General features: G+C 43.3%; 1 protein-coding gene across 3 annotated transcripts in view; it reads left to right on the top strand.

Annotated features, from left to right (window-relative positions):
• The first annotated feature begins 13,412 nt into the window (after positions 1–13,412).
• Positions 13,413–26,804, top strand: part of LOC787858 (zinc finger protein 160) — a 45,814-nt gene continuing 32,422 nt past the window's right edge. For 2 of the 3 annotated variants that reach the window (XM_059877178.1, XM_010815363.4), the window contains exons 1-3: positions 13,413–13,457; positions 17,424–17,500; positions 21,519–21,645. In XM_059877178.1, the coding sequence (XP_059733161.1) occupies positions 17,465–17,500; positions 21,519–21,645 (163 nt within the window). In that variant the 5' untranslated portion in view covers positions 13,413–13,457; positions 17,424–17,464. Of the gene's footprint in view, positions 13,458–17,423; positions 17,501–21,518; positions 21,646–26,804 lie in introns of those variants that run through there. The other variant, XM_059877177.1, reaches the window with a different exon arrangement.

Below are 26,804 nucleotides of genomic sequence, written 5' to 3'. Positions count from 1 at the left end.
CTGGAGAGAAGCCTTATAAATATGATGTATGTGGCTGTGGCTTTACTCAAAAGGGATATGTTGGAATTCATTGGAGAGTTCATACTGGGCAGAAACCTTACAAATGTAATGATTGTGACAAAAGTTTCAGTACATGGCCATCCTTTACTAAACATCAGGCAGTTCATACAGGAGAGAAAGCATGTAAATGACTTTATGTGGCAGTCTTCAGTTCCAGGCATTACTTTGCAGTTCATCAGAGAACTCATACTGGAGAGAGACCATATAAATGTAATGTGTGTGGAAAGGCCTTTTCTGTCTCTCTCTTTAGTTGGAAAGCAAGCCATGCACTTCATCAGATTCTTCATACTGGAGATAAATCATATAAATGTGATGTATTTGGCCGTGGTTATAGTCGAAGCACAAAACTTGCCATTCATCAGAGGGTTCACACTAGAGACAAACCATATCAATGTGATGTATGTGGCAAGGCCTTTAGGATAAATGGAAACCTTCCACTTCATCGGGAAATTCATACTGAAGAGAAACCATACAAATGTGTTCTATGTGGCAAGGGCTTTAATCAGACTGCAAAACTTGCAGTTCATCAGAGTTATCATACTGGGGAGAAACTGTATAAATGTGTGTGTGGAAAGGCCTTCAGTCAAACTTCAAGCCGTGCAGTTCATGGAAGAATTCATACTGGAGAGAAACCTTACAAATGTAACAATTGTGACAAACGTTTTAGTGCACCATCATCCTTAACTCGCCATCAGGCAGTTCATATCAGAGAGAAAGCATAGAAATGTAATTTTGTGGAAGAGTCTTCGGTTCCAGCTCTTACTTTGCAGTTCATCAGAGAACTCATATTGGAGAGAAATCATCTAAGTGTGATGTATATGACAAGACATTTCATCAAACTGCAAAACTTGGAATTCATCAGAGAATTCATACTGGAGAGAAACCATGTAAATGTGATATGTGTTGCAAGGCTGTTAGTCATAGTGGAAACCTTGCAGTTCATTGAAGAAGTCATACTGGAGAGAAACCATAAAAATGAGATCTCAGTGGCAAGTCCTTTAATCTAAATGCGGTCCTTGCAGTTCATTGTAGAATTCATACTGGGGAGAAACCTTAGAAATTTAACAATTATGACAAACATTTTAGTGAACAGTCAGCTTTAACTCACAGCTGTGCAGTTCATGTAGGAGAGAAAGCATAGAAATGTGATGTATGCAGCCAGTGGTATATTTGAAATGACCGTATTAAAAATCACCAGATAATTCTTAGTGGAGAAAAATATTACAAATGGAACATTGTGAGAAACATTTAGTGAAAATGTAATGAGTGTGGCAACACCTTTAATCTTGAGTTCAGGCATTATAATTCAACAGAATTCATACTGTATAGAAAGCATACAAATGAAATGAATGTGGCAAAGCTTCTAGTGCTTGCTCCACCTTAGACTGTTAGGCTGTTCCTAGAGGAGAGAAACCACATAAATGTAATTTATATGACAAACCCATCAGTCACAAGAAATGACTTTGCAGATTGTCTGAGAATCCATACATCAATGAAAACTTAAAAGTGTAGTAAATGCAGTAAAGTATATCAACTTTTTGACATTCAGAAAAGTCAAATGAAATGTGCTAGGTGTGGCAAAGCTTTGATTCTTTGTAACTAACCATCACATAATTAATTAGAACTGAATTCTTACCTGCGTAGTGCATGTGTTAAGTATTTTGGAAGCCATTTGGTTTTTACAAAATTGATCCTGGTGAGAAGCCATACATTTAAAGTGCAGTCAATCCCTCCAGTTTAGAGTGGAGGGGGTCATATAATGTGTGTGGCCAGAGCTTCAGTAACAGGCTGATCATTCCCATCATCAGATTATTCATAATATAGAGAGACCTTACAAGTGTACGAGGGTGGCAAATCCTTCAGGTGGCATTCAGGCCTGAAAAGACATCAGGTGATCCATACTGGAGAGACCATCCAAATGCAATCAATGTGGCCAGGCTTTTCAGGTGTTTACACCTTCGGCTTCTTGAGAAGATTCCCTGTGAAGCTATATGAATGAAATGAGTGCATCAGGGTTTTTAGACAATCTGAAGTTAGGATTCAGTAAAGAAGTCATTCTGGATAGAAAGCTTACAAGTGACAAGAGTGTGTAGAACCTTTACTCGGGGCTCACATCTCACCGACCATCAGATAATCCATCCTAGAGAGAACTTTCCAGTGTACAGAATGTGGCAAGGCCTCTAGGTACTCCTTCAAACTCAGGGTTTACTGAACACTTTATACTTAGAAATGCAATGACTATGATAGTTTTCGAAATTGCCTCTCACTCTTTAGGTATCTGAGAATATGTATTCTGGAATTAAATCACACAAATACAGTTATTTATGAAAAGGATTTTACTCAAATGTCTAAGTTGGGGAACATAACTGGAGCAGTGCTTTACAAATGCAATGGGAGTGGGAAAAGTTTAACCTTGGATTGAAGTATTAGGTAAGAGTCCATAGTGAAGAGGAGTCTTGGAAATGGATGGGCAAGGGCTTTCTCTAGGGTTCTGAGTGCACTAGACTTCAGAATATATGTCTTTCAGAGAAACCACACAAAATGTGCACACTGAAGCTTTAACCCAAAGATCAAAACTGTGGAATGTGAGAGGATTTATATGGAGAGCAAGCTTGCACAGGTAATGAATATTGTGTAGTTTTTTATATCAAATATTCACCTTGGACATAATGAAGTGATTCGTGCAGGTCAGAAACTGTACAGATACACCAAATTTGGAAACACATTGAAGAAAACCGTATTTCCTCAAGATTCCCCCCAAAATTCATATCAGGGAGAATCCGTACAGCTGTAATGAATTTGGTAAAATTTTGGACAGTTCTTACAACAGATCACATAAGAGATAATTCATTTTAGGAATAAATAAGTCCTTAGTTTTCCAACAATTAACCTACTATATTACTACAGAATAATTATGTTAAGTATGTTCAAACTTAAAAACATGTGTGGAAATGACCCATTATCTTCAGTGTGTATTTAATTACTTGAGTTTTCTTGAGAAGGTGACATTATTTTTTATGACATTTCTGCAAGGTTTGAAAGCTTTTATAGCTTTCTTTGGGATTTTCATGATGGTCTCTGCAAAGAAATGAATAAGATGAAGGGGCAGACTTCCTTAGCTGTGGTTCATTCATATCCATTTTTCATGGGTAAACAGGGCCACTAAAATATGAAATTCAATGGTGTGTGAATTAGAATCAGTGAGGGACAGAGAATCATATAAAAAGCTAAGACATCATTCTTAAAATGTTCAGGGTGCCCTTCCATAGATAGGCCACCTTGGGTTATAGGACTGAATGCTGTACCATCTGACCATGAAAAGAGCAGGCTAGACATTCTAGGACTTGGGCTTTTCTTGGGAGGAGAGTTGACAGGTTATTGGGGACTGACTATGTAGGAGAAGTTATACCAGGGAAATGCTGGTCGTTTTCTCCCTTAACTGGGAATTGCTGTTGTATATAAATGAACTGGGAATTCCTGTTGTATATGAATGATTAATGGAAACTTATTCTTTGACATTGAAGAGAGCAGTTTTCTTGAAGAAAATTTAGTCAAAAGAACCAGAAAAGTATGTGTGTGTATCTGCTTCAAATTAATTGCTACCATTTACATTGTGCCTCTTCTTTATTCAGAATGTATCATAAGTCTTGTGCTGTAATAAATTTGTATCATTTGTTCCATAACTCTGAATGGATCATGCTTCTTTCTACAACACAGCTTTATGCTCAGTTCTTCATAACAGAAACTAGCAATGTACCAAAGGCTCTCAAGGTTGAAAGAAGGTAGAAGAATTTCTTTTCATGATGAAATCAAAGAATAGACAATTTTGGGACTATATACTAATAATTTGCACTTGAGTTATTCTCTCCATACTGTCCATAGTGGAGCAGTTATATTTCCCCATGTCCTCTTTTGTGCCTGCTGCTGCTGCTGCTAAGTTGCTTCAGTCGTGTCCGACTCTGTGCGACCCCATAGACGGCAGCCCACGAGGCTCCCCCCATCCCTGGGATTCTCCAGGAAAGAACATTGGAGTGGGTTGCCATTTCCTTCTCCAATGCAGGAAAGTGAAAAGTGAAAGTGAAGTCTCTGAGTCTTGTCCGACTCTTAGCGACCCCATGGACTGCGGTCCACCAGGCTCCTCCATCCATGGGATTTTCCAGGCAAGAGTACTAGAGTGGGGTGCTTTTGTGCCTAGTTGAAACTAATAGCATGTGCCTAATTTACATGAAGTGAAAATAGGAATAATAAACGGGCAAAAATTAGGAAATAAAAAACTTTGGAAATGAGGTTAAAATGATAGGTCTTTTTGAGCTTGGAGCGTTCTGAAAGTTTTTTTTTTCTTTTCTTTTTTTGATTATTTGTTTATCATTGGCCGAATAGTTGTGGCTCACAGAGTCAGTAACTCCACAGCATGTGGGAATTTCCCCATCCAGGGATGTATCCCATGTCTCATGCACTGGCAGGTGGATTCCTTACCACTGTGCCACCGGGAAAGCCGCGGAAATAATATAGAATTCACACTATATGATGGGAATTTTTTTGTTTGATAAGCTGGAAATTTCTTACATTCAGTTCCCAACATATTGGTTCTTGTTACTTTGCAGTCACCCACTGGAACAGGATGGAACCAACCCAAAGTTTGGCTTGGATATTGAGACAGATATAGCCATATGCTAAAATGTTATGAGAATGTTAACTGCTGAAACTTTCTAGTGGGAGCAGGGTAGACTTCCAAGCTGTTGGGGGGAAAGCTTGATTAACAAGGAATGGTGACATTCGTGGAGTGTTAAGATGATTACTGATGGCAAGGAGGAGAAGGTACCTGCTCTGGTGAGTTACCAGTTGGTATCAAAGAAAGGAGGCCTTAGTCTTTTGTCTCAGCCTGCCCAGAGAGGCAGCACAGGAAGCGGTTGTTTTAAAGTCTAAAGGAAAGTGAAAGGGAAGTTGCTCAGTCGTGCCCACTCTGCGACCCCATGAAGCCTACCAGGCTTCTCCGTCCATGGGATTTTCCAGGCAAGAGCACCAGAGTGGGTTGCCATTTCCTTCTCCAGGGGCTCTTCCTGACCCAGGGATCGAACCCCGATTTCCCACATTGCAGGCAGACGCTTTACCCTCAGAGCCACCAGGGAAGTCTAAAGGAGTCAATAGTCAAACATGGAAAAACCACAGTGAGACTGTTTAAGAAAACACTTGAATATTTACTCATGCTGTGAATTTATAACATTCCTTTTCCTGCTGTACACATATGTTCCTTTGTTCTATACAGTTTTGAAGATGGTAGTAGCTTACTATTTATCTTACTAAACAGATAAATTACTATTTAGTATCTCTCACCTAAGGAATTTATACAGTAGCCTAATGAACATTAATGTTTGGAAATATTTATTAGATCAGTTCAGTTCAGTACAGTCGCTCAGTCGTGTCCGACCCTTCTTGACCCCATGAATCACAGCATGCCAGGCCTCCCTGTCCATCACTAACTCCCGGAGTTCACTCAGACTCATGTCCATCGAGTCAGTGATGCCATCCAGCCATCTCATCCTCTGTCATCCCCTTCTCCTCCTGCCCCCAATCCCTCCCAGCATCAGAGTCTTTTCCAGTGAGTCAACTCTTCGCATGAGGTGGCCAAAGTACTGGAGTTTCAGCTTTAGCATCATTCCTTCCAAAGAAATCCCAGGGCTGATCTCCTTTAGAATGGACTGGTTGGATCTCCTTGCAGTCCAAGGGACTTTCAAGTCTTCTCCAACACCACAGTTCAATAGCATCAATTCTTCGGCGCTCAGCCTTCTTCACAGTCCAACTCTCACATCCATACATGACCACAAGAAAAACCATAGCCTTGACTAGAGGGGCCTTTGTTGGCAAAGTAATGTCTCTACTTTTGAATATGCTATCTAGGTTGGTCATAACTTTCTTTCCAAGCAGTAAGCGTCTTAATTTCATGGCTACAGTCACCATCTGCAGTGATTTTGGAGCCCCCCAAAATAAAGTCTGACACTGTTTCCCCATCTATTTGCCATGAAGTGATGGGACCGGATGCCATGATCTTCGTTTTCTGAATGTTGAGCTTTAAGCCTACTTTTTCACTCTCCACTTTCACTTTCCTCAAGAGGCTTTTGAGTTCCTCTTCACTTTCTGCCATAAGGGTGGTGTCATCTGCATATCTGAGGTTATTGATATTTCTCCCGGCAATCTTCATTCCAGCTTGTGTTTCTCCCAGTCCAGCGTTTCTCATGATGTACTCTGCATATAGGTTAAATAAGCAGGGTGACAATATATAGCCTTGATGGACTCCTTTTCCTATTTGGAACCAATCTGTTGTTCCATGTCCAGTTCTAACTGTTGCTTCCTGACCTGCATACAAATCTCTCAAGAGGCAGATCAGGTGGTCTGGTATTCCCATCTCTTTCAGAATTTTCCACAGTTTATTGTGATCCACACAGTCAAAGGCTTTGGCATAGTCAATAAAGCAGAAATAGATGTTTTTCTGGACCTCTCTTGCTTTTTCGATGATCCAGCGGATGTTGGCAATTTCATCTGTGGTTCCTCTGTCTTTTCTAAAACCAGCTTGAATATCTGGAAGTTCACGGTTCACGTATTGCTGAAGCCTGGCTTGGAGAATTTTGAGCATTACTTTACTAGCATGTGAGATGAGTGCAATTGTGCAGTAGTTTGAGCATTCTTTGGCAGTGCCATTCTTTGGGATTGGAATGAAAACCGACCTTTTCCAGTCTTGTGGCCACTGCTGAGTCTTCCAAATTTGCTGGCATATTGAGTGCAGCACTTTCACAGCATCATCTTTCAGGATTTGAAAGAGCTCAACTGGAATTCCATCACCTCCACTAGCTTTGTTTGTAGTGATGCTTTCTAAGGCCCACTTGACATTCCAGGATGTCTGGCTCTAGGTCAGTGATCACACCATCGTGATTATCTGGGTCGTGAAGATCTTTTTTGTGCAGTTCTTCTGTGTATTCTTGCCATCTCTTCTTAATATCTTCTGCTTCTGTTAGGTCCATACCATTTCTGTCCTTTATCGACCCCATCTTTGCATGAAATGTTCCCTTGGTATCTCTAATTTTCTTGAAGAGATCTCTAGTCTTTCCCATTCTGTTGTTTTCCTCTATTTCTTTGCATTGGTTGCCGAGGAAGGCTTTCTTATCTCTTCTTGCTATTCTTTGGAACTCTGCATTCAGATGCTTATATCTTTCCTTTTCTCCTTTGATGAAAAGCTTTTCGCTTCTCTTCTTTTCACAGCTATTTGTAAGGCCTCCCCAGACAGCCATTTTGCTTTTTTGCATTTCTTTTCCATGGGGATAGTCTTGATCCCTGTCTCCTGGACAATGTCACGAACCTCCGTCCATAGTTCATCAGGCACTCTATCTATCAGATCTAGGCCCTTAAATCTATTTCTCACTTCCACTGTATAATCATAAGGGATTTGATTTAGGTCATACCTGAATGGTCTAGTGGTTTTCCCTACTTTCTTCCATTTAAGTCTGAATTTGGTAATAAGGAGTTCATGATCTGAGCCACAGTCAGCTCCTGGTCTTGTTTTTGCTGACTGTATAGAGCTTCTCCATCTTTGGCTGCAAAGAATATAATCAATCTGATTTTGGTGTTGACCATCTGGTGATGTCCATGTGTAGAGTCTTCTCTTGTGTTGTTGGAAGAGGGTGTTTGCTATGACCAGTGCATTTTCCTGGCAAAACTCTATTAGTCTTTGCCCTGCTTCATTCCGTATTCCAAGGCCAAATTTGCCTGTTACTCCAGGTGTTTCTTGACTTCCTACTTTTGTATCCCAGTCCCCTATAATGAAAAGGACATATTTTTTGGGTGTTAGTTCTAAAAGGTCTTGTAGGTCTTCATAGAACCGTTCAACTTCAGCTTCTTCAGCGTTACTGGTTGGGGCATAGACTTGGATTACTGTGATATTGAATGGTTTGTCTTGGAAACAAACAGAGATCATTCTGTCGTTTTTGAGATTGCATCCAGGTACTGCATTTCCGACTCTTTTGTTGACCATCATGGCTACTCCATTTCTTCTGAGGGATTCCTGCCCACAGTAGTAGATATAATGGTCATCTGAGTTAAATTCACCCATTCCAGTCCATTTCAGTTTGCTGATTCCTAGAATGTTGACATTCACTCTTGCCATCTCTTGTTTGACCACTTCCAGTTTGCCTTGATTCGTGGACCTGACATTCCAGGTTCCTATGCAATATTGGTCTTTACATCATCGGACCTTCCTTCTATCACCAGTCACATCCACAGTTGGATATTCTTTGTGCTTTGGCTCCATCCCTTCATTCTTTCTGGAGTTATTTCTCCACTGATCTCCAGTAGCATATTGGCCACCTACTGACCTGGGGAGTTCCTCTTTCAGTATCCTATCATTTTGCCTTTTCATACTGTTCATGGGGTTCTCAAGGCAAGAATACTGAAGTGGTTTGCTAATCCCTTCTCCAGTGGACCACATTCTCTCAGATCTCTCCACCATGACCTGCCCCTCTTGGGTTGCCCCTTGGGCATGGCTTAGTTTCATTGAGTTAGACAAGGCTGTGGTCCTAGTGTGATTAGATTGACTAGTTTTCTGTGAGTATGGTTTCAGTGTGTCTGTCCTCTGATGCCCTCTTGCAACACCTACCGTCTTACTTGGGTTTCTCTTACCTTGGGCGTGGGATATCTCTTCACGGCTGCTCCAGCAAAGCACAGCTGCTGCTCCTTACCTTGGACGAGGGGTATCTCCTCACCGCCGCCCTTCCTTACCTTCAATGTGGGATAGCTCCTCTAGGCCCTCCTGCGCCCTCACAGCCACTGCTCCTTGGACATGTGGTTGGTCCTCCTGGCCGCCGCCCCTGGCCTCGGACTTGGGTAGCTCTTCTCGGCCATTCCTGCGCCGTTGCAGCCTGGCACTCTTGGCTGCTGCCCCTGACCTTGGACGTGGGGTAACTCCTCTTGGCCGCCGCCCCTCGGGCATGAGGTCCTCCCAGCTTCTGCCCCTGACCTCGGTCGTGGGGTAGCTCCTCTCGGCCGCGCTTAGTGTGCCGGTCGCAGCCGCATGCATTTAGTGTGCCGGTCGCAGCCACCCGTGCTTAAATACTAAATAGAAGTACAGTTTTCCAGAGGATATTAAAGTGTTGATATTATATTATAGAAATAAATAATATGCTCCATGGTTCATTGTCAGCTGTAGTAAAATTCCTGCCTTTTTTTTTTTTTTTTTTACGGTATTGTCATGGTTTTTGCCACACATCAACATGAATTGGACATAGGTATACATAGGTTCCCTCCCTCCTAAACCCACCTTCTTCCCCAGCCTATCTCTCCAGGTCTTCACAGAGCAGTAGCTCTGGTGCCCTGTGTCATACATCAAACTCCCACTGTGTGTCTATTCTGCATATGGTAATATACATGTTTGAATGCTAGTCTCCCAAATCATGCCATCCTATTTCTTTTGTTTTCTCAATAGCTTTTCCTTAGTATTCTTTTTTCCTGTCCACATGTTTTGAGCTAGATTTAATGTTTAATTTCTATTTCTTCCCTGCTTTACACTAACCAATACGTTAGTCTATAGGTTATTTTGAGACTTGTAAGATTAAAATGCACATAGGGCAATGACAGGGGACATAGTACATGCCTTATAAATATGAAGAAAGTTCCTTTAGGACTTGAGTTCAGTCAGTTAATACATGTAGAAGTATTTATAAATAGTGCAAGTTGATAATTTTGGTGAAAATAAACTCTTCCCAAGACTATATTTTACAGTCTTCTTTGTTGTTCACATCTGACAGCTTTCTGGAACAACAAAGAGAAGAGAGAAAATACATTAAAATGTTTAAACAAAATGTAAACTACCTAATTACTGTCATTTGGCTGAATTTCTCTTCCATTGAGGAAGTATTGATGTAAGTTTTACATATTATGATGTATACAAGTTTTTCTCAAAAATGTTTGAAGCTATGTCATGAAAAGCATGGAAGAGAAACACTTTTTATAACGGAGAATGCAGTTATCATTAAAGGGCTTTTTTTTTTTCCCCTCCTTAATAATTTTTAAATTTATTTCTGGCTGTGGTGGGTCATCATTGCTGCACTGGCTTTTCTCTCCTTGCAGTGAGCGGGGGCTATGAATTTTGTACATAAAATACATAAACCTGGCTGGGGCTTGCTTGGAGACAGGAGTCCTGACGCTCCTTGTTTTGGTCAGTGCACAGCACTCAATGTCTTCTCTGTTTCCGGCTGTGCTGATTTGGTTTTGCTGCACGTGGACTTTCTCTAGTTGCAGCCAGCAGGAGCTACTCTCTAATTGCTGTGTGCAGGCTTCTCATTGCTGCAGCTACTCTTGTTGCAGAATACAAGCTTTAGAGCACAGGCTCAATACTTGTGTTGCACAGGCTTGTTGCTCCTAGACACGTGGTATCCTCCCAGACCAGGGACCAAACCCGTGTCCAGCGCATTGGCAGGTGTAGTCTTTACCTAAGTGTCTTTCAACTGAGGAAATCCCAGTATCTTTCAACCAGGGTCCTCGTGTAATTTTCACTGGGGGCCTATGTATGTTAATACATTGCCATATAAAGTGTGGTGTCCTCAACCAATAACTGGGTGATCTGAAACCAGGAGAGAATCACCCAAACTTATCTGGACTTCCTGAGGAGGAGGATGGGCCCAAGCAGCCCTTCCTGAAATACCAAGGCCGGAATGTCCAAAGCACAGAATGGTGCCTGCCTTTCTCCGTCCTGCATTCCCCTCAGGGTGCACTGTCGCTGGGCCACTGCAGTGACTAATAAGCTTGATCCTTGAAGAAGCGGAATGTCAAGACATTTTTCACCTTAGGATTGTTAGTATGAAGTAGCCCATTCTAAGAGTTGTGTGTTTTACACTCTAGCCTGCCATTCCCACGCAAAACTAGTTCTTATTTACTTAAACTGCTAAATAATTCTAATTCCTGGAATATTCCTGGGTCCAGCCACCACCCTACATTAATCCCCACCCCACTCCCACCTACCCCCAGCCCTGTGGCCACGCCTGGGTTTAGTTCCCAGGCCTCTGAATCGCTTCAGCCTCATCAGCAGGAAACCTTACTTTTGACAGTTATTATCCCACAGAATTTCCAGCTTTTATTTTGAAACTGTTACCGATAGTTACTTAAACTAATGAAGAATCAGTGGTGCAACTCAAGACGTGAAACACTGTGTGTGTGCTTAGTCCCTCAGTCATGTTAACTCTTTGGGTCCACATGAACTGTAGCCTGCCAGGTTCCTCTGTCAATGGGGTTCTCCAGGCGAGAAAACTGGAGTGGGTTACCATGCCCTCCTCAAGGGGATGTTCCCACCCCAGGGAGTGAACCCAGACTTCTGCATTCTGGGTGGATTCCTTTACCATCTGAGCCACCAGTAAAGCACCAAGTACTTCTAAAGGCTGACAAAAGGTCTCGGCAACTAAAGGATGGAACATGCCAGTATCTGCTCTGGCCCACTTGGGCCCGCCCCTCATGCCCAGAAGTGGAGTTCAAAGCAAATGGTAGGTGTAGTCACTGTTGGAAACGAGTGGTACTGTTTTTGTTCTTTTTTTCTTGTTAAACTGCGCCTCTGCTCCCTATCTGTGGTCCTGGGTCACCGGACTTTCCTACTCATCCACCTGTTCCTCCACCCCAAGTAAATTCAACTGTGGACATGAGAGGTTTGATTCCTTTCTGTGTAAAATCCTGACACACATAGTGCATGAAATATACAGTAAATTTTGGGGAAAATCATTTTAATTAAGACGACACTTAATAATTTTACAAATATCCTGAAATAAGTGTTCAGGAACTAGTTTAGAATTTCAACTTTCTGTACCGCTGATGGAACTGGAGTTTTTTCTCCAGTGTTAGGGAGGCTTATTACTGTCCTTTTCTGGTTTATATGACCAGAGTAATAAATTGACTACAAAGACTCTTCATTTTAGGAGATTATTTTCAGTGATGCTAGGTACTTGTATCAGCACTAGAGTCCAAGAGAAATATAGAATGGTTGCTGTGCTCTGTCGCCTCTGACTCTTTGAAACCCCATGGAGTGTAGCCCACCAGGCTCCGCTGTCCATGGGATTTTCCAAGCAAGAATACTGGGGTGGGTTGCATTTCCTAATCCTGGGGGTCCTTGACTCAGGGATTGAAGCCCCATCTCTTGTAGCTCCTTCATTGGCAGGCAAATTCCCAACTGAACCACTGGGGAGCCCTATTGTCTGATACTAGTGTAGAAAATTTTCTTTGAATTAAAGAAGTTGGTTTTTATTGGATGTTTTCTAGTCAGTGAAACCCAGTGGGGATAGGGCTGAATTTTGGACTGCTGACAAGTGTGGTGGATAGTGCTGTGTAATAGTGGGGAAAGATCCTAAGAGATGGGAGAATGTGAAGACATTTGAGGGATAATTTTACATGTTGTGCATTAAGGTTGATTGCCAGTGCTAGACTCAAGCCTGAGATGATTTTATGGGATGGGTGGGGCGAGGAGCAGTTATTGTTCTGTACCTCAGTCGTGTTCGGCTCTTGGCGACCCCATGGACTAAAGCAGCCAGGCTTCCCATCCTGCATCTCCTGGAGCGTGCTGAAACTTGTCCATCCAGTCGGTGATGCCATCCAACCATCTCGTCCTCTGTTGTCCCCCTTCTCCTCCTGCCTTCAGTCTTTTCTAGCCTCAGGAACTTTTCTGAGTCAGGTTTTCCCATCAGGTGGCCAAAGTACTGGAGCTTCAGCTTCAGCCTCAGCCTCACTCCTTCCCGTGAACATTCGGCACTAATTTCCTTTAGGATTGACTGGTTTGATCTCCGTGCAGTCCAAGGGACCCTCAAGACTCTTCTCCAGCACCACAATCCAAAAGCACTCGTTCTTCTATGCTGAGCCTTCTTTATGGACCAACTCTCACATCCCTACCTGACTACTGTAAGAACCATAGCTTTGAGTATAGGGACCTTTGCTGGCAAAGTAATGCCTTTTCTTTTTAACACTTTCTGGTTTTATCATAACTTTCCTTGCAAGGAGCAGGCCTGTTTTAATATTCTGGCTGCAGTCACCTTAAGAGGTGATTACAGGAAAAAAAAAAAAAAAGAGGTGATTACAGTAATGAATTGTTTCGCGCCGCCCCGCCCCGCCCCGCCCACTGCCTCCGGAGGCCCGGCACTGCACGCCTCGAAGCCCCTCCTCACACTCCCGATGTCCCCACGCGTGTTCGGCTTCGCTCAACGCCCCGCCCCCAACAACGCCCCGCCCCAACAACGCCCCGCCCCCCAACAACGCCCCGCCCCCCGACGACCTGGCTCCTCTGAGTCCCCACCCCCAAGCCGCTCTGCCCTTTCACTGAGCGTGCGCGGAGTCCCAAACCCGGAAGCGGAGCGCGGCAAGTGGAGGTCTCTCAGCTCAGCGTGAGTATTTCTGTTTCTAATCGAACCTGCGCCTTCAGTCTCCTTTCCTCGTTACCCCGATTCTCAAGTTCGCTAGTGACTCTAAATCCCTGCGCCCGTTCCACCATCCCCAGCAAGTTCAGACGTCTTGGTGAGCGCCAAAGGGACGCCTCCATTTTGCTTTAAAGTCGCTCTGAAGCCGCTTCCAGCTTTTGGTCCACAGAGATGCTGCGTTTCGCACCTCTTTCCTGCTTCAAACCATTTCCTGACCCCTCTGCCCTTCCTACACCACATACAATTCTCTTCGGCGAGGTGGGTTTATTAGCTCCGCGGTCCCTAGCCTCATCCTCTCGACCCCTGGCCGCGCCGACGGCCCCGACCTCTCCTCTCCCGGAGAGGCCGCGTTGTCTCCCGGGTCCTGGGATTCTGGAGAGCCCGCCCCACTGCTGAGACACCTTCTCTCCCAGCCCCTCTGTCCTCGCGTCTCCTCAGGCCGGTGTTTCTGCCCCGTAGGCTTTCTCTTCATAGTGACGTTGCCTTGACCGGTGTCGGGGGAGGTGACCTGCGCCAGCCACGTGTTCTTCCGTCCCAAATTCCACCCGTTGCTGGTTGGCTTTTGCGGGAACCGGGCTTCTTAATCAGTCGCCATCTGTGTAAATAGTGGGCGAGGGGTTGTCAGGAGAAGCAGAGACAGCGACTCCTAGAGAAATAGAAAATGAAAAACATGAGGGAGGAGGGATGGCAATGAAGAGGATTGTGAGGAACTTGTGAAGAGACAACAGCATGAAAAACAATGGGCCTTGAAGGTAGAGGTTAGGGAAAAAGTTTAGAGAAAAGCAGGATTTCCTGAGAGTTAAAGGTGAGGAAGATAGGGAGGTGTTGTTCCGTCTCAGTCTTTGCGAACCCTGTTTCTCCCAGAGTTTGCTCAGATTCGTGTCCGTTGAGTCAGGGATGCTCTCTGACCATCTCGTCCTCTGCCGCCCCCTTCTATAACCTTCAAGGGAGAGGGGTTGTGAATCAGGGGTCCCAAAGAGGGCGACAGTGGAGAGGCAGTTCACACAGAGAGCCCGCAAAGGGGATAGAAGAGTTGGGACCTTGACCTACAAACAATATCCTGCTGGGAGAGAAAGGAGGCTCCTAGTGGTTGGAGGAGCTGAAAAAGGAAGCTGAAAGGAAGCATAGCCACTTGGGGGTGCCAGAGAGTTGGGAGGAAGGGAGGCCAGAGATGGAGGAAGAAAGGCTGAAATACAGGGAGATTGAGGATCACCAGGGAGGTTGGAGAGAAAGCGTCTTGACGGTGAACAGATGGCAGAGAGAGGCCGGATGGGAGTCAGGGAAGAAGTAGAGAGGAGGACAGGCACAGCAGGAGAGCAGAGGGGAAGAGAAAGGGAGACGGAGAAGGAAGTAGGGAAACAGATAAACCAGATGAAGTGGAAACAACTATTGTGCAGGTGTGGCAGGGGACTAGATCCAGACGAGTGCTGAATTGATTGTATAAGAATTACTAAATTGTGATACATTGATTTTTGGCTTTAAAATCTACTAAGTTTAAGACATTCTTTTTTAAATTATACAGATGAAAATGAGAATTGCAAAACTTCTGTCTGTGCATTTTGTAATTATCTGTATTAAAAGATAACATCCATGTGCAGAGGCTATAGAAGTTTAGGCTGCGGCAGTGTCTTGATTCTGTCAGAGGTGGATCAGCCCCTTCCCTTTTCCTGGTGTGGAGTAGAGCTTAAGAGTCACGACATAATTTAAGCAGTTAGTCTGATACTCCAATTTCCTCTCTTTTATGTGATCTCACAGCTAGTAAGCTGAGTTGATCTGATGATGTTTCCGTCAGGTCCAGAAGCTGAGGAACAGTGACCCCTGAGATGATTGGCTAAATTGGGTGTGTGGCAGTTCTTGGAGGGACTGCCCAGTTAGTATTAGAATTTGAAATGGATCCCAGTCTTGCAACATGAAAAAGGACAATAGTAGGATGGAGGTGGGAGCATAGGCTCAGAGTCAGAGAGAATCATGAACCGTCTTCTGTGAATAAAGGTCGATGTGAAGGGAGGACTCTCACCTCTGCTGGCTTCCCTGTGTCCTCAGGGAAGCATCCTAACTCCTTAGGTGGCTCCCCAGCCCTTTGTCATCCTCAGGTCTCTGCCAGGGTCTCCAGCCCCATCCTGGGAGCTGACCCGTTCTCATGGTCAGTCTGTCCTGGTCACATTCACTTAGTCCTTGTTCATAGACACCAAAACCTTCTTGTCTCGGATCTTAGTTGCTAACGTCTAGCTTTGGTCATTGTATCACTGTTGCCCTTGCTCTTTCTCTTCCTTCAGGTCTAGGCCAGAGAGGTCTCCCCATCTCCTTTGATATTTGCTGTCATGTTAACCAGATTTACTGCCTCTATATTAATCACCTTCATCAGAGATGGCCTTCTCCTTTGATTATTTGGAATGTTTCCTCTTTTCCCTTCATTGAAGGATGTCCCATTTTCCTCTTCCTTCCAGGATGTGTGCAACATCTCTCTTACAACATCTCACAGACTATGAATGTGTGTTTGGCTGAAGAATTCTCAGGGGAGATGGAGGTTACAGGGTAGGTGATGATGGTTCCCATATCTGTTCTGGACATTTCAACTCTAATTGATCCTTACCCCATGTGGAGACTTATTACTCAAAGGAAAAAGATGTGAGAGTCCTAAGAAGCCTGATCTAGTGTCTTGAGGTATCCCCATATTTTAGTCTGCAGTGTCACTGCTCACTACAGCCCCCAGGTCTTCTAAGTTTCCATCTTGGACAGCAGCTTTGCCTTCCAGCAGCTCATGTGCCCATTGCAGCGGATGCTGAGTTTACTGTGGTTATCTTGCATTTAGCTGTGAGCAGGTAGAACAGGAGCCAGTGAGATTGGGGCCTCTCTCGTTTTGTGACTTCTTTATTGAACTCAGTTTGTGTATCTCTGAGCTACATAATGTCCACAGTCGCTGATAGGTTTTCCCAAGAGGACCAGGTTCTTCTTCTTCCATATTCAGTCCCAACATCTTTGGATTTGCAGCTTGGGTGGATTTCTGTTGCAATACGCACACCTAGTGGTCTCTGCTCTTTTTCAACCATGCATGGACAAGAGGTAGAAAAATGGGAGAAGGTGAAGGGAAGCTTGGTCGAGGTCTCCAGGAGGATTGTGAGAGCAAGAGTGGACCTTTTGATGAACCCAGTGAATGGGTGTGTGTGAGACAAGCGTTGTTGTGGGAGATGTTGGGCAAAAAGTACAGACTATGAGGTGTGAAATGAGTAAGTCCTGGGGAGGTATGTGCAGTATGCTGACCGTAGTTAATCCTATTCTGTTAGTGCATACTGGGAATTTGTCAGGAGAGTACATCGTCAGTGTTTTCACACACAGAACATGGGATTTTGGAGGTAATGGATGTGTTCGTTTGTGGATTGTGATAAATATTGCACTGTGTACACATATGTCACATGGTCACGTGGTGTATGGTATATGTACACATACCCCTTTAGTTAGTTGCTTCTCCCCCATCAGACACGCTCCTTGGGTTCTCATCTGGGGCCTTGCCCCAGGAATGTGCACAGAGGCGCAGATGATTCCAATTTGGATCCTGCATTGAGCACCAGGGCTCTTAGCCTCCACTTCTGAAACTGAGATCAGGCCCTGGGACAGGGGAAGGCGCTCTGCCCTGAGTGGGGCTGGACCAGGGCCTGCTGTATGACCTGATGGGGATCGTGGGGTCACCAGAGGTGCCCCCTGCTGCTGTGTGCATGAGACCTCACCAGGAGGGGAGTGTGATCCGAGGGAAAGTGTGGGAAAGTCCCATGTTGGACTCTGTGTGGGAATTGACCGTCCTGAGTCCCTCCTGAGACAGTGGCCATAGAAGGCTGTTCCACATGGTGAGGGCTTCCCTGTGTGTGGGGTTGGGGCTCAGGAAGGGGCTGTGTTGACTCTAAGCATTAAACAGCATGCTTTCCACTTTCATGATAGACCTCTGAAAACTTGTGTTGCCTGAGGAAGAAGCCAAGAAGATGAAAGAAAATGTGTCAGGAATCCCTCTTTCTCAGGTAAGGTCATATTCTCAGTGGGTTCTCAGTCTGTCCTTCCTGAAATGCCCTTCTCTGGACTTGCTAATAGTGTCTGACTCTGAAGTGTCCTGTCTGACTCCTGTACATGCACACTCACCCGGGGCCTTCCCTCAGGGCCTATCATCTCCACTTAGATCCCGTCTCCCCATGATCTGGTGACCCAGCCCTTGTGAGGAGGCTCCCTTGGGCACCGTCCTAGGCAGGGCTTCTCACCCATGGGTTGGAGACGGGGTCTCAGTGCTGTTGGGCAGCAGGGATTGCTTAGGGCCCATCTGGATGTGCTGTCTGCTCTCTGTCAACGAGGGTAAAGAAGCTGCATGTGGAAGTCAGGTATTAGTGTGCACAATACTTGTTAAAATCTGGAAAAGAGGGGGAATTAGATCTGACTTTTTATAGTACATAAATGCTGGAGAGGGTGTGGAGAAAAGGGAACCCTCTTACACTGTTGGTGGGAGTGCAAACTAGTACAGCCACTATGGAGAACAGTGTGGAGATTCCTTAAAAAACTGGAAGTAGAACTGCTATATGACCCAGAAATCCCACTGCTGGGCATACACACTGAGGAAACCAGAATTGAAAGAGACACATGTACCCCAATGTTCATCGCAGCACTGTTTATAATAGCCAGGACATGGAAGCAACCTAAATGTCCATCAGCAGACACATGGGTAAGAAAGCTGTGGTACATATACACAATGGAATATTACTCAGCCATTAAAAAGAATACATTTGAATCAGTTCTAATGAGGTGGATGAAACTGGAGCCTATTATTACAGAGTGAAGTAAGCCAGGAAGAAAAACAGCAATACAGTATACTAACATATATATAAAATTTAGAAAGATGGTAACAATAACTATGTGAGACAGCAAAAGAGACACAGATGTATAGAACAGTCTTTTGGACTCTGTGGGAGAAGGCGAATGTAGGATGATTTGAGAAAATAGCATTGAAACATGTATATTATCATATGTGAAACAGAATGCCAGTCCAGGTTTCATCCATGAGACAGGGCACTCAGGGCTGGTGCACTGGGAAGACCCAGAGGGATGGGATGGGGAGGGATGTGGGAAGGGGGTTCAGGATGGGGAACACATGTACACCCATGGCTGATTCATGTCCATGTATGATAAAACACTACAATATTGTAATTAGCCTCTAATTAAATAAATTTTTAAAAAATAATAAATAAAACTAAATGCACATCTCTTAAAAATCTTAGTGTTTGGCAATGGAATGGAAAGTTGAGAAAAAGACTTCAGGTCTATTGAGTGTTTCATTACCTTTTCTCATTTAAACTGAAATCAAGTTTACTAATTTTTTTTCTTTTTTTGGCTGCATGGTGAGCTTGGGTGGTCTTAGTTCTGTGAGTAGGGATTGAACCCAAAACCATGCAGTGGAAGTGTGGGATCTTAACCACTGGACCATCAGGGAATTCCCCAACTTTCCTAATGTTAATTAAATATTTCATTAATGGACTATAATAATAAAATTTTGATTGTGTACTCATACACATACATAACTACATACCTCAAATTAAGGATAAAGTCACTTTTTTTTTTTAATATATTTTTTTTTGTTGTACTGGATCTTCATTGCTTCAATGGCTTTTCCCTCATTCCGGCAAGTGGTGGCCACTCTCATTGCAGTGGGGGCTTCTCCTTGCATTGGCTTCTCTCATTTTGCAGCACAGGCTCTAGAGTGCACTGGTTGAGTAGTTTCACCTGCTGGGCTCTAGAGCTCTGGCTCAGGAGTTGAGACTCAGGAACCTAGTTGCCCCTCAGCATGTGGGATCTTACCGGACCAGGCAACAAACCATGTTTCTTGCATTGGCCAGTAGGTTCTTTGCCATTGAGCCACCAGGGAAGCTTTGATATTATTTTTAAACACAGGTATTTTATACACATTAGAATAAATCTTCTGTATATTATGTTCTGCTTGTATTACTTTTTATTTTTTTGAACTAGTATCCTTTTATTTTTTTGAACTACAATAAGATAATGTTGAGGACTTCCCTGGTAGTACAGTGGATAAGAATGTGGCCGCCAATGTAGGGTGCACGGGTTCTATCCCAGATCCTGGAAGATGCCTCAGAGCAACTAAGCCCATGTGCCACAACTACTGAGCCTGTACTCTAGAGCCCAGGAGCCATAACTCCTGAAGCCCGCACTGTCTAGAGCCTGTGCTCCAAAACAAGCGAAGCCACTGCAATGAGGAGCTGGGCACTGCAGCTGCAACTAGAGAAAGCCTGCTCACAGCAACGAAGGCCCAGCATAACCAAATAAGCTTTAAAAAAGACATAGAATGCTGACAAACTTATTGACGTACAACTGATTGATTTTTAATGTCCCAAAGATGCTGAAATATACAAGTAAAAGAAAATGGGAGTATCATCCCAGAATGTGTCAAAAGGCAACTCTTTGGAGTACGAAATGGCCACCCTGGCAGGCTACCATGGGGTCGCAAATAGTCTGACACGGCTGAGCAATTGAACAACAGTGACCTTCACACACAACAGAGTGAGCTCAAAAAAACAAATCTAAACCTGTAACTTTCTTCCTACAGATTCTTCAGTGACTTCCAGTAGCTTTTGGAATAAAGTTCTAAACCCTAGACCTTGTAGAAATCAGCCTCTACCTGGCATCACCACTCTTTGTTCCCTGTGTCCCAGTCACACTGGCTGGCTTTCTGTTCACTAAATATCTTCATGCCTCAGAGCCAGCACTCAGGCTGTTCTCTCTGCTTACAAAACTCTTCCATTTCCCACCTTGCCAATCCTAAGTGTTTCTTCCTCATGGAGACCTCGTCTGTTTTCTTTATGTAGGTCAAGACTTTCTGTTGAATCTTGTCTTAGCACCAGGCCTGTTTCAGAGCACATATAACAATAGTGATGTTAAAATTCTGGATGTAACTGGCTGGTTGGCTGCTGGATTGTAAGCTCCGTCATGTTCACTGCTGTATTCCCAATTTGGGACACAGAGTTGATTGTCACTAAATTTTGATTGAATGAAAGAAAAAAGACAACTGTTCTTGTTTCAGTCAGCTGTTTGTTTACATGTGCATGCATGAGTGCATAAATATGTAACTCCATGGTTTTTATTATAAAACATCATGTGATAAATATGCTTTATGCTTTGTAGCAGTTGCACTTGTATCTTAAGTGTATTTCATGACCTTAAGTTTTTTCTACCTCATCACATGAATGATGTAAATAGTAGTAAGATTACTGACATTGTGTGGATTAGCAGGCAGAGGGGGTGATTCTGTATAGTGATCACTTAACTGTTCATTGCAGTTCAGCTTCCTTGAACTTGTTTCCTGTATTCTCTGGGAACTCTCTGCGGATGGTCTTTTACACTGTTACTTAACTGTTTATTTCCTTCAGTTCAGTTATCTCTCCCAGCCACCTGAACTCAAGTGCTGTTGCCTCATTTCTTAACTATTTAACTTGAGTAATTTCTTAGAGTGACAGAGTTTTCTCCTCAGTAAGGTGGACACAGATCTTTCTCTAACGTGCTGTTACGTTGATGAGAAGTTCATATGTGTAAAGAGTTCAGAGTAATGCTTAGTGTGTATGAAGTGTTGAGACACCTCTGGTCAGTGTGATGATGTCAGCCTCATCACAGTGTGTGTTCTTTTAAAGCCACTGTGGACTTTGTTGTCTCTGAAGACACCAGTCTTGCTGTAACTCATCTAGATAGTGAATGTCACTCAGTGTGTTGAGTGTAACACTTCTGCATAGACAACCCACTGTTGATTGTAATTTGTTTTTCATGTCCACACATATGACAAATTTCATGTTGATTGGAGGATATCATCATCTTATGAAAAAACAGGAAATTAAATTAGACACCACCAATTTGCTCCAAATAGATTTGCATGGATCTATCAGAATATTATTACTTCAGCTGAATTGACCTTACCTGTTTCACTTCTCCTTTTCTGTGAAAATAAGAACCCTCCTCAGGGCCTGTTGGTGAAATGTGTTTTCATTTCAGACACAGTTGACCTTCAAGGATGTGTTCATAGATTTCACTCCTGAGGAGTGGGAATGTCTGGACCCTGCCCAGAGGACCTTGTACAAGGACGTGATGGTGGAGACCCTCAGGATCCTGCTGTCTGTGGGTGAGGATCACTTCCTTCCAAAGTGGTGATATACTTTGGGGTACCTCTGCATGTTTCCTCTGTGTCTCTTGGGAGCCTCTGTTTTTCTTACTGAGATCAAAGCCTTGTTGACTCTCACATGTAAGCCTTCGTGATTGGCATCGGGAGTTCAAACTTGTCCTTTCTTCAGGTGACCCGCCCACTGTGGGATACACAAGGAGTTTTCCCCATGCTTGAGTGTTGATAAAGCTGATTTCAAACTTGTGAAGGATTGAACCCATGCCTCCTGTATTTGCAGGCATAGAGCCACCAGGATGTTAAGGAAATTAAATAAATAGTCTTGTTTAGGCTTCAAAACAAAGCAGTGCATTCCTCTGACCTTCCTTCTAACCTGTCTGGACACACCCTGACTGTGAGTGCCGTGACTGCTTGCTGTGAGTGCAAGGCTTGTGGCACCATAAATAAGTTAGGGGACAAATCTTGAGTTTGTTCAGCCCTTGGAGGTGCTCTGACCAACCAAGCCCCAGGCTTAGCAGCATCCAAGTTTTATAAGACGAAACAAACAGCATTAAGGTGAAACCAGAGCTGCTGTTTCCTCACAGATTGATGATGATATCAGTTCATGTCCTGGGATTATAAGCAGTAACCTCGAACTGCAATCTTTGAAGTCTCATCCATGGAGTGGACACACTGCCTGGGACATTTTCCCAATTGAGACTCCAGATGTGCTGTGTCCTGGGACTTCCCAGCACTGTTTGAGTCTGGATCTTGGTCAGAAGCCAATTTGATGATGTATCCTCTGCTGTTTCTATTTCTCTTTGCTTTAAATGGTAGTATATTGAGAGTCAGCTAGATAATTCTATCTATATTATGTATTATTTATTTGTATAGGGATTCCCTGGTTTCTCAGATGGCAGAGTCTGTGTGCAATGCACAGACCCGTATTTGATCCCTGGGTTGGGAAGATCACCTGTAGAAGGAAATGGCAACCCACTCCAGTATTCTTGCCTTGAAAACTTCGTGGCTGGTTGAGCCTGGTGGGCTACAGTCCGTGGGGTCACTAAGAGTCAGACACGAGTGAACACCTTCACTTTCACTTTTTTCATTTGTATAGCACACGTGGCTTATTTTGTTAATAAATCCTTTGACCCTGAGATGAACGTGAAAACTTTTGGCAAAACATTAATTGGTGCTGTGAGTAGGATTTGTGAGACAAAATGCCACTCTGTAGGAAAAGAAGAGATTAAGATTGATGAAGTTTTTATTCCAAGATGAAAGTTCATCTTTACTCATTAGCTAATAAATGGGATGTATTAACTGGATTATGTGAGAATTGGGACCTTAAATTCAGTGGGCTGAACCCTTAGAAGTTACTGAGTGTTCGTGACTCTCGCCCCTTGAGAAAGGATAGGAATCTGCCCTGCTGGATGAGAGGCTGGATCTTCCTCTCTCCTAGTGTGAAGTACATAAAGCTAACTTAAAATTGTCTGAAGAGAAGTTACAAGTGGAAACAGAATTATGTGATTAGTGAGGATGATTGTCCACATTACAATGTCAAATTATATTTTAGCTGATCAAATCTTCAGTTTTTAGGTTGGCTCTCTATTGAGCTGGCCCACAGCTTCAATAGTGTCGCCTACTGCCCTTTCTCTCTCCATTCTCTGTCCTGTTGTGGCCTTTCACCCCTCCCAGCGCTTCTGTCTCCCTCTCTTATCAGCTAGTCCGCTTCTACTCCCCCTGCCTCTCAGTGGGGAGGATGAACCCAGCTTCCCCCACTCCTACCCCCACTCTAGGAAGTTTCTTTACCCCTTCAGATTCTTCTGATCAAACCAACACCCCTGTCTCCCCAGAGCGAAAATCCAAGATTCTTATCAGCCCATCTGTCCCTGTTATCACAGTCAATTTGAGCACTATTTGGTCAGTATTTTAGCCATGAAGCTATGACTGTAGAAAGGAAAGTAGCTTTTTTGATACAGGATGGCCTTGCTATTCTTTAGACTCTGGAGAAAACATAACTCCTACGAGTCTACTGCCTTTATTTGTAAAATTGGAATATTAGTGCTGTTAGGTTGCGTAGAATATTGCCTCTTTTACAGGAAAGATCAGGAATTTTTTTTTTTTTTTGCTGCAGCATGCGACAGGCAGTTGGGATCTTAGTTTCCCATTCATGGATGGAATCTGTGCCCCCTACAGTGGAAGCACAGAGTCCTAGCCATTAGAGCACCAGGGAATTTCCCTCAAAGATTACTTTTGGGTAAAAAATACATTAACTTTTTGTCATGCTTATTGTGATATGTCCCTTTGTCTACATTATATCATGTATGTTGTTAATTTGCATTTTATTCCTGACAGTGTTATCTCTGACTCTGGGTAGTAAGTTTTCAAAGTATATTCCTTTCTTGTGATAAGAATACATTTTTAAAATAATTTATTTTTTATTCATTTTTGGCTGTGCTGGGTCTTCATTGTGATTCGGGCTTCTCTGTACTTCTGGCAAGCAGGGTCTACTCTCTGGTTACAGTGCACAGGCTTCTCACTGCAGTGCCTTCTCTTGTTGCAGTGTGTGGGCTCTAGGTGCCCAGGCTTCAGTAGTTACAGGTGCCAGGCTCTAGAGCATAGGCTTAGCTGCTCCGAGACCAGCACTTGAACCTATAGGCCCTGCATTGGCAGGTGCATTCTTTACCCCTGAGCCACCAGGAAACCCCAAAGCATGTTCTTTCACATATATGTTGGGGCCAGTGAACTGGATAAGTTAAGGTTACTGTATAGATATGGAATGGCTGTATTGAATGGCTGTTGTGTAAGTAGAGAATATTTCATTTACTAATTTTTTTAATTTAGAGATGATGGTCTTTCTGAATGTATTATCCAATGTAACTGGTATGAACTACTTGTTAATGTCATAAAATGGCCTATATGTCAATATACTGATAGATTTATAACAGATATTTATAAAAGTGTGTTTTGTTTTGGTTTTAAATCATATGAGGGAACTCCCTGGTGGTCCAGTGGCTAGAATTCAGCACTTTTAACTACTTGGGCCTAGGTTTACTCCCTGGTCATGGAATTAAAATCCCACAAGGGACGTGGTATGACCCCCCCAAAAAAATTGTTTTAAATGAATCCTTTATTTCCTAATGCTATGTTTCTTGTGCAACTGTAAACTGCCCTTTTGTTCCTTTTTTTGTTCCATCACTTAGTCATGTTTGAAACTTTGCAACCCCATGAACTACAGCACTCCAGGCTTCCCTGTGCTTCACTATTTCCCTGAGTTTGCTCAAACTCATGTCCCTTGAGTCAGTGATACCATCCAACCATCTCATCCTCTGTTGCCCCCTTTTCCTTCTGCCCTTGACCTTCCCCAGCATCAGGGTCTTTTCCAGTGAGTCATCTCTTTACATCAAGGAGTCTATGTATTAGACCTTCAGCTTCAGCATCAGCCCTTCCAATGAATATTCAGGGTTGACTTCCTTCAGGGCTGACTGGTTTTACCTCCTTGCAGTCCAAGGGACTCTCAAGAGCCTTCTCTAGCACCACAGTTTGAAATCATCAATTCTTTGGCACTCAGCCGTCTTTATGGTTCGACTCTCACATCCATACATGATGACTGGAAAAACCATAGCTTTGATGTTGGCAAAAGTGATGTCTCTGCTTGTTAATATGCTCTCTAGGTATGTCATATCTTTTCTTCCAAGGAGTAAGCATCTTTTAATTTCATAGCTGCAGTCACCATCCATGGTGATTTTTGAGCCCAAGAACATAAAATCTGGCACTGTTTCCTTTTTTTCCCCATCTATTTGCCATCAAGTGATAGGACCAGATGCCATGGTCTTAGTGTTTTGAATGTTGAGTTTTAAGCCAACTTTTTTTACTGTCTTCTTTCACCCCATCAAGAGGCTGTTTAATTCCTCTTTGCTCTCTGCCATTAAAGTAGATTCATATGCATATCTGAGATTGTTGATACTCTCCTGAAAATCTTGATTCCAGCTTGTGTTTAATCCAACCCGGCATTTTGCATGATGTACTCTGCATATAAGTTAAATAAGCAGGGTGACAATATACAGCCTTTACATACTGCTTTCCCAGTTTTGAACCAGTTAGTTGTTCCATGTCCGGTTCTAATTTTTGCTTCTTGTCCTGCATACAGGTTTCTCAGGAGACAGGTAAGTTGGATATTCCCATCTCTTTAAGAAACTGCTCTTTATTTTTTACATTATTCATTATTTAGTTTCTTTTGGATTATTTACCATTACAATATATTGTCTAGTCTTTGCATGCATACTTAGTCTTTCAGAGGTATTGGACTCTTTGTGACCCCATGGACTGTAGCCTGCCAGGCTTCTCTGTCCATGGAATTTCTTTCAGGCAAGAATACTGGAGTGGGTTGTCATTTCTGTCTCCAGAAGTTCATCCAGATCCAGGGATTGAATTCTAGTCTTTTGCATCTCCTGTAGTGGCAGGTGGATTATTTACCACTGAGAAACCTGTGAAGCCCTGTCCGTTCTTTAGCATGTAATTATGTATAAATATGTGTATATTGTGTATAATGTATTTTTTTCCTCCTCAATTATGAGACAATAGTATGTTTACTACCAATTAAAGCCAAATAGAGTGTGCTTTGGGGTCATGGTGTGATAATACCCTTTGAGAGCTGACATAGGTTTGAACTATATGAATGTTTTTGTCATTGGGTATTTGAAACTAGCCTACTGTAAAATTAATTTGAATTACAGGTGATCACTCTTTTTTTTAATTTTTAAAATTTTATTTATTTATTTGGCTGTGCTGGGTCTTGGTTGCTGCACGAGGTTTTCTCTATTTGTATAGAGCAGGTGCTACTCTATAGTGCGATGTGTGAGCCTGTCATTGCCTTGTCTTCTCTTATTTTGGAACACAGGCTCTAGGTTGTGATGGCTTGTGTAGTTGTAGCATATGGGCTCAATAGTTGTGGCTCCCAGGCTCCCAAGCATAGGCTTAATAGTTGTAGCTCATGGGCTTAGTTGCTGCACAGCATGTGGGATCTTCCCAGGTGAGAGATTGAATCCATGTTTCCTGCATTGGCAGGCGGATTCTTTTCCACTGAGCTACCAGGGAAGCCTGATTACTCTTTCTTTATTAAACACTATTCCTTTAGTGTTTCTTTTATTTTGAAAATCATCACTGGGAAGATTCATAGTTCT

The sequence above is a fragment of the Bos taurus genome, chromosome 18 (genome assembly GCF_002263795.3).
Source record: "Bos taurus isolate L1 Dominette 01449 registration number 42190680 breed Hereford chromosome 18, ARS-UCD2.0, whole genome shotgun sequence".
In the NCBI taxonomy this organism is placed as follows: domain Eukaryota; kingdom Metazoa; phylum Chordata; class Mammalia; order Artiodactyla; family Bovidae; genus Bos; species Bos taurus.
This window is presented reverse-complemented; position numbering and strand designations above follow the sequence as displayed.